We start from the raw sequence: 16,201 nt of genomic DNA, 5'->3' as shown, positions 1-16,201 counted from the left end.
TCTGTTAATTGACCAAAGCAAATTAGAGCTGCGAAATTGCATGGAGAAATTATGAAAAAAATCATTGAAAAAAGTCGTCATGCACTTTTAGAGCCATCCAACACTAGCGTGAAGCGTCTCCCTGCAAGACAAAATGTTGGCGCGACTGCGCAGTGGCGCTGACTAGACGCCGACGCTAAAAAGACGATAGTGCGGGGTGGCTCTTACGGCTGATGGTACATGCCTACATGGTTCTTTAAAAAAAGTGTGCAGTAGTTTCGGGTTTACAACGCGTAGGGGTTTGGAGGAGCGTGGGCTGATGATACATGCCCCTGGGGTTTGAAGGAGCTGCGCATGTATTCGGCGTGGCTTACCTCAAGCATCGTGAGAGCCCCAACATAATCCCGCTTCACAACGAAATCCTCTAGTTGCGGAACATGCTTGGCTGAGCTGCTGCTGGTGCGGCTGTCCGCTGCAGGCTTCGATCTTGACAGGATCTATTAGAATTATTAGTGGGAATAAACCTCTTGTTTTATTGAGGCGTTGCTGGCAAATGTTGTTGAAATAATTCAATCTAATTTAAGATCATTCTGATCATTTAATATCTACATACTTAAAAAATAATCCGCTTATAAATGAATACATTCAAATTCTAGGTAGGTAGGCGTACATAGGTACTATAAAGGTAATCCCGGTCAGACTGTACGAAAGGGGGGGCTGGGACTTAGAATTTTTTTTGACAAAGTGGTATCATTATGACACTATTTTTAAATGATTGTAATGTGTAGATCACGTCAAAATAAGCATCTTTTATTGGAAAAACTTTTCTCTAAAATAAAAAATGGCCGAGTTAGACGCGACCAAAGATTGATGTTTTTAAAGGGAGCTGGGACTTGTAAAATTGTATTATTATAAAAACGTCGGTTCTGGCGCTTCGCCGGCCGCTGCCGCGGCACGCTCGCTTCGCTCGCTCGGCTCGCGCGCTGTATGGTCGCAGTTCTACCTAACACTCCTCCTCGCTTCGCTCGTCGTCGTACCTACTCCGACCTGCCTTAAAAGCCTGGCCTGCCTTAAGCTCTATCTCTGCCATTTTCAGTTTTAGTAAAAAGTTTTCCAAGTAAAAGTTGCTTATTTCGATGTGTTCTATACATTAAAATCATTTAAAATATATGTCATAATGACACCACTCTCAATGAAAATTTTCTAAGTCCCAGCTCCCTTTAAAAATATCAATCTTTGGAGGTGTCTAACTCGGCCATTTTTTATTTTAGAGAAAAGTTTTTCCAATAAAAGATGCTTATTTTGACGTGATATACACATTACAATCATTTAAAAATAGTGTCATAATGACACCACTTTGTCAAAAAAATCTAAGTCCCAGCCCCCCCTTTGCTACAGTCCAACCGTAATCCCTACTAATATTATACTGTTATCTATTCATGAAATTTGGTAAGAAGATAAGAGTCCGGGGGAAATAATTACTGTACCTACGCAGAGCTAATAAAAAACAACTAGTGGGATCGAAGGACCTTATATTTTGCGTAACTCCCATAAACGTTCCACAGGATGAATAGGTATTCAATTATTCATCCACTAAATTTCTAAATCAATTGAAGTGTAGGTAGTTAGTATATTAGGTATGGGTACCTACTAAAGATACAATTAAGACCTACCATTTTCACGATATTTCACTGTAACACTGTTTTACGTGTAAATATCAGGTAAATATAAATACTGCGTATCACCTCAAAAATGTCACCCCTGACAATACATTTGTTGACATAAGATGCCACTGCGTTGCCATGGCAACGCTTCGCGCGAAAAGTTTAGTCAATTTGAACGAAAACAGTTGCTTGGAAACGCCTAATGAGAAACTTTTCATTCAATAATAATTTTGATAAAATTGTGGGTTATTTATTTGTGTGAGTTATTTACCGTAGTAATTTGGAATATTTGTGTTCATTTGACTGTAGGTAAGTACATATATTTTTAAGTGTAGAAGGTACTGGCTTTACCTTATTTTATATTTAGGTCACGTTATTTAAATTTATTTAACCTTTATCGTGATTGAAATGTCTTTTTTACACTGATTACTGTATTAATCACTTCACAGATCGCCATGTCTGCGTCCACAAGCCGACCGTCGACACCTACCTGCGGTTGTACTGAAGACAATCAATCTACGCCACCTCTGCCGTCCCCACACTGCGTGTGCCCCCGAGATGAGCTCGACATCGTGATTCACGAGGAACATTGTCTCATGTACAAACATGAGACTTTAATTTATCCACACGTAAGCTTTAGATGCCCAACACTATAGTGTCCTCAGAGCGTCGGTGTCTAGTCAACTCTATGGCTGCTGCTCGACGCAACGTTGACGCAACTACGTAGCGACGCCGTTTTCTATAGCGCTGACTGACGCCGACGCTCAAGAGACGCTAGTGTGGGATGGCCCTTTAGTTGCCAGAAACATAGCCGCCGCTATACCATCTAAATTCGCGCACAACGAGTGCATCTTAATATTCGTAATCAATGAAAGTTGTCGAGCGTAATTCAACTAAAATTACGCGCATATGTCCCGTTTTAAGCGCCGAGAGCCGTGACGTTAGTGTTTGGAAAGACAGACAGACAGACGCACGAGTGATCCTATATATAAGGGTTCCGTTTTTTTCCTTTTGAGGTACGGAACCCCAAATAAGACTACACTCATCCCTTTTTTGGGTGCTAGTAGCTATAGCGTACGACAAAGATAGTATAAATCTCTCGATATATGTTTGAAATAAAGATAATTGGTTTGTAATCTAATGAGTCAGTCCCAGTTATTCTTGATCGTGTCAACAGGAGCCAGAAGGGTGCGAGTGCGTGACGCCGCAGTTCGAAGGCGGCTTGTGCAAGTGCTGCAGCTGCCCTCCGGAGCAATGCCACTGCAGGAAGGCGGGCAGGGAGGCGGTCGATGAGTGAGTGCATTTGTAGACAAAAACTGTATGTTTATGTGATCAGAGTAGTTTTCTTTGGCTCGGTGCTTCGCCGTCGATGTGATCCGACCAGTGTCATCGTAGGAACGAGATGGTAGGAATTTTGATGTTCAGCTTTGAAACTTATGAGGTCCAGTGACGAGAAGTTTGTGAGGATAGATTAGATTAGATTTAGTTTGACCTATAGGCACTTACAAATAAAAACACTTTGAACTTTGATTTATTTCACAACATATGATTACAGTTCAAATTATTACAATAATGACAATTTATAAGAATCTATATTGTGATATACGACATAGGTACCTACGGTTTAACAATATAATGTTAGAGTAGGTGTTTCCCACAAGATACATCTCACATTACTTTACATAGGTATTGATTATTGTGCTATTGATTATAACTACTAGCTACAGTAGCTACCTTACGTATAAAGCTCAAACTTGACTTAGCTTAGAAGGTTTTAGTTTCAAGGGTTTTTTTATTCTTAATTTTTATAAAGGCTTCCGTACACTCGTGGTGACGATGCCAGCTTCATAGGGGAGTTCACGTGTGTAACTAACCCTCAGACCTAAGTTCAAGATATTAGTTTCAAGGTGTAAGAAATTATTTGCCAAGCCGACGTCATATGTGATTGATTACTTCGAATCGACATGTTCATCTCATGTAGATACCTACCGCTACCTAACGTTTTTGATACCTACCAACAGATGGCGCAGGAACCGCGACGTGGGCGCCATGCCAGCTGTGCTGGAGTCCACACACCCCCTCATGCAGAAGTTCCAGGCCTCGCTCAAGCAGTTCCTCGAGAAGGAGAACGCTATCGCGGCCGAAGAGATACTGGAGCTGGTATGTTTATGGACAAGATGAGAATGCCTAATTTCCAGTGTGTGTAAGAATTAGAACCAGAATTATTTTATTTGCCAGAATACTTAAAAACAACATGTAGTACTTACCTACAGGATGTTAAGGTACAGTAGGTGATAAAACTGATAAAGTATTTAGTCGGTGAACGAGATGCAAAAAGAAAACGGTATCAACAAAATAACATATTATATGTAACATAACATATTAAGAATCCCTTATCCAGGTTGCCCTGAAAGATTGCCCCTAAGTAGGCAATGTAGGCATGGTTCCCATTTAAACTGTAGAAGACTGATTTTGACTTGACTTACACAAAACTAGCGGAGCTGACTCAAAAAAGACGTTTTTTTTTAAATACCACATCGGTGGCAAACAAGCATACCGGCCGCCTGATGGTAAGCAGTCACCGTAGCCTATGGACGCCTGCAACTCCAAATGTGTTACATGCGCGTTGCCGACCCTTTAAAAACCTGGGTATACTCATTTTTTGAAGAACCCCATACTGTAGACCAGCGGTCGGCAACCTTTTAGCAACCTAGGGCCACATAGTAGTTAACGAAGTTGACGCGGGCCGCACTTTGTTAATATATACAGGGTGTCCCAAGAAGTAGTGATATACTGAAGCTGGGAGGTAGAGGACCTAGAGGGCTATCTGAATCACCCCCATGTATGTTCCGCGATTTTTCGTATTTTCGGAGTTATGATTTTTTTTAATTTTTCACCTATCGCCGAGTACGATGAGATTTTTATTTATGGTGACGTGAATTATTGCGGTAGATGCTTGATTTTTTTTGTGTGCTACGCTGATAGATAGGCCAATTCAGTGGTAACATTTACTATCGTTAGATCTTTCAATGGAATTAAAAAATAAAATTAATGCCAAGAAAGATAAAATTACCCAGTATGTTCACAACTTCAAGGGCGCTTAGAAAAATAAAACATACTGGGTAATTTTATCTTTCTTGGCATTACATTTTTTTTAAGAACATTCAGAGATCTAACGATAGTAAATGTTACCATACTGAATTGGCCTATCTATCAGCTTAGCACACAAAAAAAATCAAGCATCTACCGCAATAATTCACGTCACCATAAATAAAAATCTCATCGTACTCGGCGATAGGTGAAAAATTAAAAAAAATCATAACTCCGAAAATACGAAAAATCGCGGAACATACATGGGGGTGATTCAGATAGCCCTCTAGGTCCTCTACCTCCCAGCTTCAGTATATCACTACTTCTTGGGACACCCTGTATATCAGACATTGTCGTTTGTCAATATTATATACAAAATAGCCAGGGAGGCTCGCGGGCCGCAAGTGACAGGTTCACGGGCCGCATTCGGCCCGCGGACCGCGGGTTGCCCACCGCTGCTGTAGACCCTCGGGGAAACCTCGTTTTATTCACTTATGTTGATTAATATGACACAAAGTTTATTTACAGAAAGACAAGCTCCGCCTGAGTAAGTTGGCGTATGATAAAGACTTGGAAAACATCTACAGAAGCGACCACGATACTAATGCGCAAAGGGTAAGGTATTATTTTATTAAACCTAATCTCAGTAAAATATGCATAAGCAGGTACGGTCAGCTAAATGGAATAGAATAGAATAAAATTTATTCAGGACGCTTATACAACAAAATTTTACAAAAACATGTCACAATAACGGTTTAAAACGTCACTGAAAAGGTTTCCACTCAGCTTGGAACTGGGAACTTGGAATGGATTCGTCAAAAAGATTAATAAAATCGAGTAACAATCTTGAAGAAAAATACTCGTCTGACTATAATTAACGGTGGATATTTTTCGGAATAATTTTACACAGTAGGCTATAGTCTTTCACTGAGCCTAGCCAAGATGACCTGACTGTGATGAGTACCTACATCAAAAAACCGGCCAAGTGCGAGTCGGACTTGCGATCCAAGGGTTCCGTACATTAAGTCCGACTCACGCTTGACTGCACATTTCTAATAGGTTTTCCTGTCATCTATAGGTAAAGAACTATTTTGTGTATTTTTTTTCAAAATTTTAGACCAATTAGTTTCGGAGATATAGGAGGGAAATGGTCGGACAGACAGACAGACAGACGCACGAGTGATCCTATAAAAGGGTTCCGTTTTTTCCTTTTGTGGTACGGAACCCTAAAAACGCCAAACGAAAAATATAAATGTATATCGGAATGACATGCAGATGCTACGAGAAGTCACGCGTCTATTTCAATACATTATTTAAGTTTCGATTAGCATTTTCTATCATAGATCGTCATCTTGGCTAGTCCCAGGCACACGAACTATCGCTTTTTGCGCTAAAACATGTTTAATTGCAGGCCCTGATAGAAGAGTACGAGGCAACTCTCACCAAGAACAGGGAGCTCCGGATGGCAGCTGAGAAGCGTGCACAGGACTCCGCCGAGACCTACAAGCGGGCTAAGGAGAAGCTGGAACAGAACATGATCGCAGGTACGTACGGAGTTATCCCTTTGACCGCCAAGTGTGTAGTTAAGATGTTGACATATAGGCCCTGATAGAAGAGTAGGCTACTCTTAACAAGAACACGGTACTGAAGAAAGAAGCGGTGAGAAGCGTGCACAGGAGTCCGCAGCAGAACTATCAGCAGCTAAGGAGAGGCTGGAACAGAACTTGATCGCAGGTACGTATCGGAGTTATCCCTTTGACCGCCAAGTGTGTTGTTAAGATGTATGACATATAGGCCCTGATAGAAGAGTAGGCTACCCTTACCAAGAACACCGAGTCCGAACAGAACTACGAGCGAGCTAAGGAGAGGCTGGAACTTATTGGAACAGAACATTATCGCAGGTACGTACGGAGTTATCCCTTTGACCGCCAAGTGTGTAGTTAAGATGTTGACATATAGGCCCTGATAGAAGAGTAGGCTACTCTTAACAAGAACACGGTACTAAAGAAAGAAGCGGTGAGAAGCGTGCACAGGAGTCCGCAGCAGAACTATCAGCAGCTAAGGAGAGGCTGGAACAGAACATGATCGCAGGTACGTACGGAGTTATCCCTTTGACCGCCAAGTGTGTAGTTAAGATGTATGACATATAGGCCCTGATAGAAGAGTAGGCTACTCTTAACAAGAACACGGTGCTACGGATCGCATTCGAGAATACTTAAATTTCCCGATGTCAATCCCAATGAGATATTGCACGAGAGGGTTTAGGCTATTGTCCCCACGCGGACACAATGTTGGTTGGGGACTTCACATAGGTACATCTTTGATTTTCTTCGCGGAGGTGACCAGGTTTTCCACATGTTGTTTCGCTGAAAAGCGCCTGGTAAATACCAAATAAAATACGCACATAAGTAAGTAAAAAATAAATCCAGTTGAAATTATCCTTCAAAATTATTCTCGTTAAACTTGAAAGAAGTGGATAAATGTAGGTAGTAGTCATGAATAACACATTTCTCAATAATATGGTTTTTTAATACAGAACGAGAAGCGATCGAAGAAATGGAGGCGCTTACTTCGCTCTGCAGACAGCTTGAAGCGTGGCGTGAGGAGACGGAGTCAGAACTCACTGTCAACCAGCGAATGTCTGACAAGATGAGAGCTGAGAAGAAGGCGATGGCCGACGAGAAAAGAGAGCTGGTAAGTTAGAAAGAGATGTATGATGATGATGATACGGTATCATACATCACACTTCACACTCACAAGAAACTAGAGAAAGATCTACCTATACCCAGATCTCACAGAAGTTTCAGGCTGTAGAAGGGATTTTACTAAAAATCTAAGTTTGAATCACATATTTATGACAAGAAACTGTATATTTGCAGGACATGGTGATCTACGGACTAAGCAACGAGGTCTGGAAGCTGGAGTCCAAGCTGGAGATGTTCAAAAAGCAGTTCGAGATCAAGAACAACGAGATGGAAATAGTTAATGACAGGGTACGAGTACGCTTAGCAATTTGCCTAACGATAGGTAGATATGTTTCCCTCCTCTTATCAATTTAATTTTGCGAATTGTAAGAAAAATGAGAAAAATCATGTAAATATTGGGTGTCATTTTGTAGAATATTAAGTTTTATATTATTAAACGTAAACAGAAACTCGAATGGCATGATACGATGTCTTGTGTGGCAGATACAAGGCCTCCTCCAATTGAGGGGGGATTTAAATCTTCTCGGGGCAGAGGTGTAGGGTTGGAGCCGGTGTAGCTTTATTTGACGTTCATTAGCGCATTGTAATATGCCTACTTGGATAAACTATCTTTTATCTTTATATTTATCAAGGTTTATTAACATCACCGTGAGCAAATTGCAATTAAGTATCCTCAGAGTTTTCAAAGAGCAAAGTATGCTAGGAAAACCGGTGCCTTTCTCCTAACCAGTACCGTCTTTAACATAAGGGCACACGGGGCCCGTGCCCAGGACCCCCATCCTCAGGGAGCCCCCAAGGACAGACAGGAACAGTATATTTGATTACCCATAAATAATAAATAGAAGATCATAGTAGGAAAATGTTAGTTTAATTAGCTTTCTTTACTTTCCAAAAGGGCCCCAAATTCTTTTGTGCCCAGGGGCCCCAGCATAGTTTAAGACGGCCCTGCTCCTAACACACTAGATTTTCAATGTCAACAGTCCCGAAATGCATTTCCAGGTGACAGCATACTCGACGGAGCTGGAAGACCTGGAGCTGGACAAGCGGCGCCTGGTGAGCCTCTGGAACTCCGTGCTCGTCAACATCTCGCAACGGGACAAGGTGTTCGACTCCGTGCGGGACGACTACAAGTGAGGAAATAGAATAATAAAGTAAAATGGAGAAAAATTATCACCTCGGCCGAGATTCGAAGTCACAGCTCTGGGACATAGGTTCATCACTCTATTCAACTGAGCTAGCGAAGCTGACGGATTTGGCCACCCTGACCTTATATACTAAAATAGATCGAATTGTAGTAGGGCGTGTTTTCGTGTCGGAAATTGAAATGACGCACGTTTCACTTTCAGCACCCTGAAGGAGAGCTACCGCACACTCCTGAACAATCTGGAGATCACGAAGAAGGTCACGATGGAATCGATGGAGAAGAGTGCTGAGCTGGCTATGAACAAAGACAAGCTGATGTATGATATCGGCGCCATTACCAAGCTCGGTGGGTACTGGCCATACTTGGCCATAAATAACCGCGAACACCTTCGTTCATCTATTTGCTTCTCTTCCGCACGAATATGCAAGTGCGGTAGAGAGGAAAATAGACGACCAGAAGTTCGAAGAGGTTCGCGGCCCCGTGATGGATAATATGGATATTTTAAGTATTTTTTTAAATCTTTCACATAATGTTGTTACTTTACAGTGGACGGGGAGGAGGCAAAGCGCCTGGCTTATGAGACGCAGATACAAGAACTCACCGAATCCATCGAGATGACCGAAAGGGACCAGGAGCTTATCCAAATGGTTATTACGTTATTAAATATTTGTGGGCAATCTAGATTGTCTCTGCGCACTGTTTTGGTCACAGTTCACCTAACACACTCCTCGCTTCAGTCGTCGTCGCACCTATCTAGGCTATATGCAGTATGCAGTTCGCGCGCCTTTGCAAGCCTTTCCGCAGTTTCCACATTTCCGAACTTTATCACTGCAAAATCGACGCAGAGTTAGCCTAGACAGACTAGCGCAATTTAAGTGCTGTATTCCACAGAGAGCAATTTAACGTTTGGTTCCAGGAAAACAAAACATTGCAAAATATGCTGACGACTACAGAGAAGGACTTCGACCACAAGACGGAGATGAGGCTCAAGCTGGAGACGGAGATCCTGCAGAACATACAGGACTGTCTGCTCAACGACAAGGCCGTGGAAGCCATGGCCAAAGGCATCAAGAAGATGAGAGAGATGTCCAGGAAACAGGTTAGTTAAACTACTTTTAATCAAGCAGAAATGTCTGCGAGCGATGCTAGAGAGGTTAGTTAAAGATTGAAGCTGTAGAGAGATCCTGTTAAATATACAGGATTGTCTGCTGAATGAAAAGGCTGTTGAATCTATGGATTATGGCATAAGATATCCAGTATATCTTCTCCAAAAAAGTTACGCCAACAGAATTGTAACGTTTTCCTAAGACAAAGTTTACTATTTCGAAGCTTTGTGTAAAAAAATTAAAAATGTAATCATAGTCAGAGTTTCTCACAAGGTGCACCAACACAACTAACGGACTGATCAACGTCGCGCAGAGTTTTTTCTAAAACGCTGACTGCAGATGTCTTGGGTGCAACCGAATTTGTACACTCAAGTAAATCCTAGAACAAAAATTGGCATAGGATATTTTAGCTCATGAAAATTTTCGCGTTTCCCAGGAAATAGGTCTAGTAGGTATGGAGAACGCTCACGCCAAGGTGATGCTGGACATCGAGGTGTACCGCAGCCTGAGCGCGCGCAACAAGAAGGTGCTGGAGGAGGTGGAGGGGAAGGTGCGAGAGCGGGAGAGGGAGATCGAGCGGCTGGAGGAGAAGTATGACCTGAAGGTGAACACTGGCTAGTCTTAACTATTTAGTAAGTATAAGCTGTATCCAGGCGAGCTGGGCAAATCGACCGATCGATTTAATCACCAATTTGCATTCCATAGATAGATACTATCTTCGAAAATTGGCATTTTTGTGTCCGCACCTGCTGATTGCACGGCCTGATTCGATTGGACAATTTCATCAGATTGGCGAAAAATTGTCTCGTTTGGACTCCAATATAGTTTGTCAAGCCGGATATGTCAGTAGCACTTTAAAGCAAACTAAAAGTATGGTATCCCTAGGAAACAAAAACAAACCACACACAAAAACACACACACATACAAAAAGCAGCAGCTCACTGTACATCGAACAACCATGAAATGTAAACAAAAGAGTTCCACAGATAAGATATAAATGACAAGCGGTTTTCGAAAAATTCAAACCTAGTGTATGTTGTATGACTTGTGTGTAAATAATAATGTTGATTTTCTTATTGACAGACAATGGACCAGACAAGAAAACAGAGAGAACTCGACATTGTCACCAAGAAATACCTCGCTTTGAAGGCGATATTTGACGTAAGTATCTAATTTTGAATGCATAAGTTAGACCAAGAAAAGTCTGCAACGATTTTGATAGCATACGCATATCATCTTGATCTTACTTAGAAGTTCCACAAACCTATTTTCATATTGCTATTGAGCGTGGAAGAACCTCCTCCGTTTTTTTCGTCGGTTAATAAATACTTAACACAATACAAATTAAGTTGTCTGTATGCAGAGTAAATCCCCTCAAGAGCGTCGTATAGAAGAGCTGGAGATGCAGATCAGGACGCTGCGCGAGCGCACGGAGGGCATGCAGCACGAGTGGCTGCGGCTGCAGAGCAACGTGGTCAAGCTGTCGCAGCAGCACCAGAAGGTGGTGGCCGACGTCAACCTCATCAACAAGCGTGAGTGCTATTGCAATGTTTACGTATATTTAGGTATATTCATATTCTTTATTTGTACATCATACATTGTCACAGACGCGTTATACAGGATGACCTTAGCCATTGGACAAACCCATTGGAAAAACCCGCTGAAATCCCACTTAAGGTTACTTCTGAGGAAAGCTCTAACGTTATTTTTTTGAAACGAGAGCAAAAGATTAAAAAAATTGAAACAAAAGTTATTTCCAATAATCGACAACAAAAAGAAAAATAATGTATTAGAGACAAACCAAAGAAAGTCTGCAGCGCAATAATTTGACATCGAATTAAAAAACTACATATGGCAATGTTTTTTAAGCAGTCAGTAAACGTCATGCACTATGGTATGTGTTTGTCAAAATCGTTTAAATATTCATTGTGTTTTGTGATGAACGGAATAAACATGGTGAAACCTTACAAAACCGGCGTGCGGGAGTTACTTTTCCGCATGACGAATAATTTTACACTTGTAAAAAGTCAGCACGAGGCGATTCAAGCTGAAAAACGACAATGTTTACAAAATTTGGAGTTGATGACGGGTAAGTGGAATGAAACATCTTAATACTTCACCATATGTACCTACTTAGATAATATAATATTGGTTTAGACTAAGGTTTTACAGCAAATTGAACACACCTAATAGGTATAGGCATACTTATGAACTTCCTCTAACATTTCGAGAAACTCATTGGTACTAGCCGGGTTTTGAGCTCGAACCCACAACCTCCATGCTTATGCTCACGGCATGGGTACCTACTAGTTAAAGCTAAAATTAATTTTTAATATATGTTTATTGTTTTAATGGTTTATTTCGTTTTTCCGAAAACTTTAGTTCGCAAATTGCGGGCAATTTCTCTGTCAATCTAATTACGCCTTAATGGGAGTAGAAGAGAAAGATGCTCGCATATTGAGAACTTCGGTGTTCGCGGTAGGCCCTCTGTACCTATTTACCGCCGTCGCGGATATTACAAAAGCTTATTAATTTTGATGAAGCCAAATGTCACATTCTCCCAATATTATTTATCAATATTAGTATATGTCTACATATTAATAGTGACATCTATTGTTGGAATGAAATTTATTTTACCATAAAAATTAAGCTGTGCATACAGCTTAATTTTTTCATAGACGGTAAATATGGTAGAAATTTCACAAGTATCAAGACTATTTAATCCATTTTCTGTGGTGTTGTCGCATACTGATTTTTAAAAACTACTTTTAATCTAGCGCTGCAGACTTTCTTTGGTTTGTCTCTATTAATCATTGGCAGTGCTTTTGACAATTTGTTAGAAAATGTGCGGCAATGATGACATTTGTCAAAAGTCGGAAAAAGGGGCAAGCTATGGATCGATGTTGTCTGCAATACATGATTTTATTATTTATGATGGCGCCATCTATGAAAACCTTTGACAGTTGCCGCATTGCACCCCATGCCTCTTGCATGGCGCTCACAACTTATATATCGGAGCGGCCGAGGTGCTCAAAAATATCTGAACACGCACTTTAACTCCTTGACATTAGAGGCGTGTTCAGATATTTGTGAGAACCTTGGTTGCTCCGATATATCTGATGGCTACTATACTTGATAAAGTGACAAATGTCGTCCGAGACTATATTTTTTCTTTCCAGAAATCCAAATCTGCGATCAAAAATCCATGCGCATCCAAGCGGACATCGAGACCGTGGCCGCGGAGCGCGCAAGCGTAGATCGCTCGCTACGGGAGCTGCGCGGGCGACTAGTCGTGTTGGAGAGAGAGAGAAAGGACGCTGGAGAGAGAGGGGAAGTGTTGAAGCTTGAACACGCTTCACTGGCTGTAGAATACAAGGCCAAGCTCAAGGTACGTCCATAGATCATAGTCGTAGACTACTTACTTTCACAACAGCTTTCTTTTCTCGGCGTGAAACGTCTAGGTTTGGTGAGTTTAGGTTAACAATGGTTACCTATCTCATCTCCGAAAATTTTAAACCCGAATATTAAAATCCAGAAAAATGTTAATTTGACCAAATACGTTTTTTTTTTAACCGTTGAATTTTTAGAAGGGTCACCTAATCTAACATGGCTTTTACAGGATGCTTTTTACAAACGTTTAGAAAATTTAACTGTTTAAAAATACGCGTTCGGTAAAATTAAAATTCGGCAAGTGAAAGGTCGAGCAAACATATTTGAAAGTTGAGATATGTTACCCATTACTCACTTGCAGGACGCGGAAGCGGAAGTGTTCGAATTGGAGGAGTCTATAGAGACCATGGACAAGGAGAAGATCAACCTTACGCAGAGCCTCGACCGCGTGCAGCGGGAAGCGCTCATTTGGCAGCGGAAGGTGACTTCTTATTCCCACCTTTTGCAGGCGTTTTTACTATTCGTGTATCCGGTCCGATGATGATTTGATGCCCTAACTACTATAAGCATTTCTAAACCATGCAGTGCGTCAATCAGGAAGAAATTGTACATCGATTCCACGTACTACAACAAATATGTTTTCCTGCGTTAATTTTTTGCTTTGGATTTACCTTCGGTTCCAGTAAGATTAAGTTGCTTAAATATGTTGTATTGACAGGGTATTATGGCTGTTGAACTGAAGAAAAACATGCAAAACGCCAAGTCTGCGGCCGGTGAAATCGGTCAAATGAGGATCGAGATTCACAGGATGGAAGTAAGAATTAACCGTGTTCTATATAAACACTTAATGGAATAATGAATAATTTAACCGTCCTTGAAAATGCCAACTACTTACTGGGAAGCGGCACAGAATAGAGAAGAGCGGCTTCTTTGTCGGAGGCAAAGATCCTCAAAGAAGAGTTTCATTACATTGCGTCATTTGATCGGTCGGCTGAATTGTTGTAACCTCAATGGTCCGCAATGTATCTAAAATCGCATGCTACTTCGCGTGCCGCCTAAATCGCATGCTACTTCGCGCGCCGCCTAAATCAGCCCTAAGGGCTAGTTACTTAGTAGCTACAAACGACTGTCAAATACAACTTGCCGTTGACTGTGACACTTTTGAGTGCCAAAAGACTAGCCAGTCTCAAACCAGTTACGCACAGGTCCGCCGTGACCAACTCCGCCGCACCGCCGAGAAGCTGTCCGATGACCTGGCGTTGTTGGTCACCCGTCGCGAGACCGCCATGGATAAGAGCCGCTCGCAGGCTGCCATTGAGGCCGCCCACGGGACCCACGGGACCACGTCACAGACGCAGTATCATCATAAACTGAGGCTGGCGAGGGCTGATGTACAACGAGTCACCAAGGTAAGAACAATAGGTCAAGGTCTGATGGTTAAGTCATAAGCTGCTCTGGAGGCCGGCCATAGTTCCCATGGAAATACATCAGACACAGTACCATCATGATCTGAGGCGAGAACTGACGTGCAACGAGAAGGTCTAAACACACGCACACACGGCACACACAGACACTCACCACTTCTATTGGACCACAAGTATCAGTTTTGTAGGAATTCTCACTACAGCTATCGTATCGCGGTCTCGCTATCGTAAGGAACCGTACGACATACGGAACCACGTGACTCGTACAAGTTGTTGTGCCCCGAATCATGAAGGTATTGAAGACCAACGTTCACCAGCGGCCAGAAACTTAGATACGGAAAAAGCTCGAGTCTCTTACTTGAGGGAATTGAATTCAAAAAATGCCAAACTAACTCCTGCTTGCAATATACAATAGGTAGGCTTTTTTCTATTCTCTTGTTTGAATTTGCAGGACTTAGCAGAGGCGAATGCAAAAATGAAGAGCCTTCAACAAGAACAAGCGAGGTTGGAGAAAGAGACAAAAGAAACCAGCGCTCTCAACGCGCAGCTCGAGGAGCAAGTTGCCGCGTTGCTGCGCGACTGTCGCGCGGCAGAGCGGGACAAGCAGTGGGTCAGTTCTAGATGTAGATAAACGTAGTAGGCTGTACGTACAAATTATGTCTTTCCAAATTAAAAGTGCCTGGTTTGTCTCTCTCATGTCACCAGGGCTTATTCATACCTTTTAAATTTGACTATATCCATCCATAGCTCCTGGAGCGTGTGGTGCGCGCTCAGCGGCTCGGCGCCGAGTTGGGGACGGCAGTGAAACGGCAGTCGCTGCGAGTCAAGAAACCTAAAGCCACCGTGCTGGCTGAGTATAAGCAGGCTACTGCGCTGAATGAACGCATCGGGTAAGTCTGGACGTTTTAGAACAGGCAAAGGCCTTTGAGTGAGTCTAGTATGAACATTTTCTATAGAAGCTTTGGTTCTACGCGTGGTCAAAGAGGGTAGATTGTTGACCAATGGAAAAATATTTTCATTGGAGCATAGATAGATACTACAGTCATTATTAGAGTTAGACTAACACACAAGACGTATACTACTGACGAAACACATGTGTTCCCCAAGGATCTGCATTAGGCTCACTTTCTTACTATTATGTTATGAATTACCTAATGTTATTGACTTACCGAGCTACAACTAAAAAAAATGGTTTCGAGTCGATTAACCCTTTAACCGCCAGAGTCTGATATATAAGACATTACATACCCAGCTCTTTTCGCCACAGTCTGATAAATAAGACAAAGATCTGATTTGGTTTTTACAGCACATTTATAACTCCCGTAACTATGCCAACCTTACTCTGCGTGGTGCAATTACTGTCGGTGGTGACACGAGCACGCTCTATCAAAAATTGCTGGCGGTTAAAAGGTTAATAACATTTCATGATTACTACTTCGAACCTGACCTAGGTAACATTATATGTAAAAAACAGAGATCGTTTTAACATGTCATCCGAATATTTGATTTTCAGGTCCATAGTAGCCAAGCTCGGTCGCGAATACCCACATCTAGAAGACAGGCTGGAGATCATCTCCAACACGCTGAATATCTTCGAGCCGAGCGAGATGCCACGATTGTGCGACGAGGGAGGTGATTGTATCACTAGCGAGCTGGAGGCGAGCGACGTCGCTGAGAAACCACTGTGCCCTTAACGACA

At 42.0% G+C, this 16,201-nt stretch overlaps 2 protein-coding genes across 2 annotated transcripts in view; one reads left to right on the top strand and one right to left on the bottom strand.

Moving 5' to 3' along the window:
* Window positions 1-2,100, bottom strand: part of LOC134650796 (intraflagellar transport protein 56) — a 16,345-nt gene extending 14,245 nt beyond the window's left edge. The window contains exons 1-2 of the mRNA XM_063505729.1: window positions 2,074-2,100; window positions 354-476 (exon numbers count right to left, since the gene is read on the bottom strand). Coding sequence (XP_063361799.1) covers window positions 354-476; window positions 2,074-2,100 — 150 coding nt within the window. The remainder of the gene's footprint in view (window positions 1-353; window positions 477-2,073) is intronic.
* On the top strand, window positions 2,097-16,201 carry LOC134650883 (coiled-coil domain-containing protein 40). The gene is made up of 21 exons (XM_063505819.1): window positions 2,097-2,272; window positions 2,821-2,936; window positions 3,665-3,803; window positions 5,262-5,348; window positions 6,145-6,277; window positions 7,270-7,427; window positions 7,613-7,726; window positions 8,438-8,568; window positions 8,785-8,927; window positions 9,129-9,229; window positions 9,499-9,681; window positions 10,125-10,292; window positions 10,772-10,849; window positions 11,052-11,220; window positions 12,868-13,076; window positions 13,440-13,559; window positions 13,797-13,892; window positions 14,284-14,487; window positions 14,954-15,112; window positions 15,250-15,392; window positions 16,016-16,201. Exons 1-21 carry the CDS (start codon window positions 2,099-2,101, stop codon window positions 16,194-16,196), a joined length of 3,006 nt encoding a protein of 1,001 aa, XP_063361889.1. The 5' UTR covers window positions 2,097-2,098; the 3' UTR covers window positions 16,197-16,201.

Source organism: Cydia amplana, chromosome 9, assembly GCF_948474715.1.
Source record: "Cydia amplana chromosome 9, ilCydAmpl1.1, whole genome shotgun sequence".
Taxonomy (NCBI): Eukaryota; Metazoa; Arthropoda; class Insecta; order Lepidoptera; family Tortricidae; genus Cydia; species Cydia amplana.
This window is presented reverse-complemented; position numbering and strand designations above follow the sequence as displayed.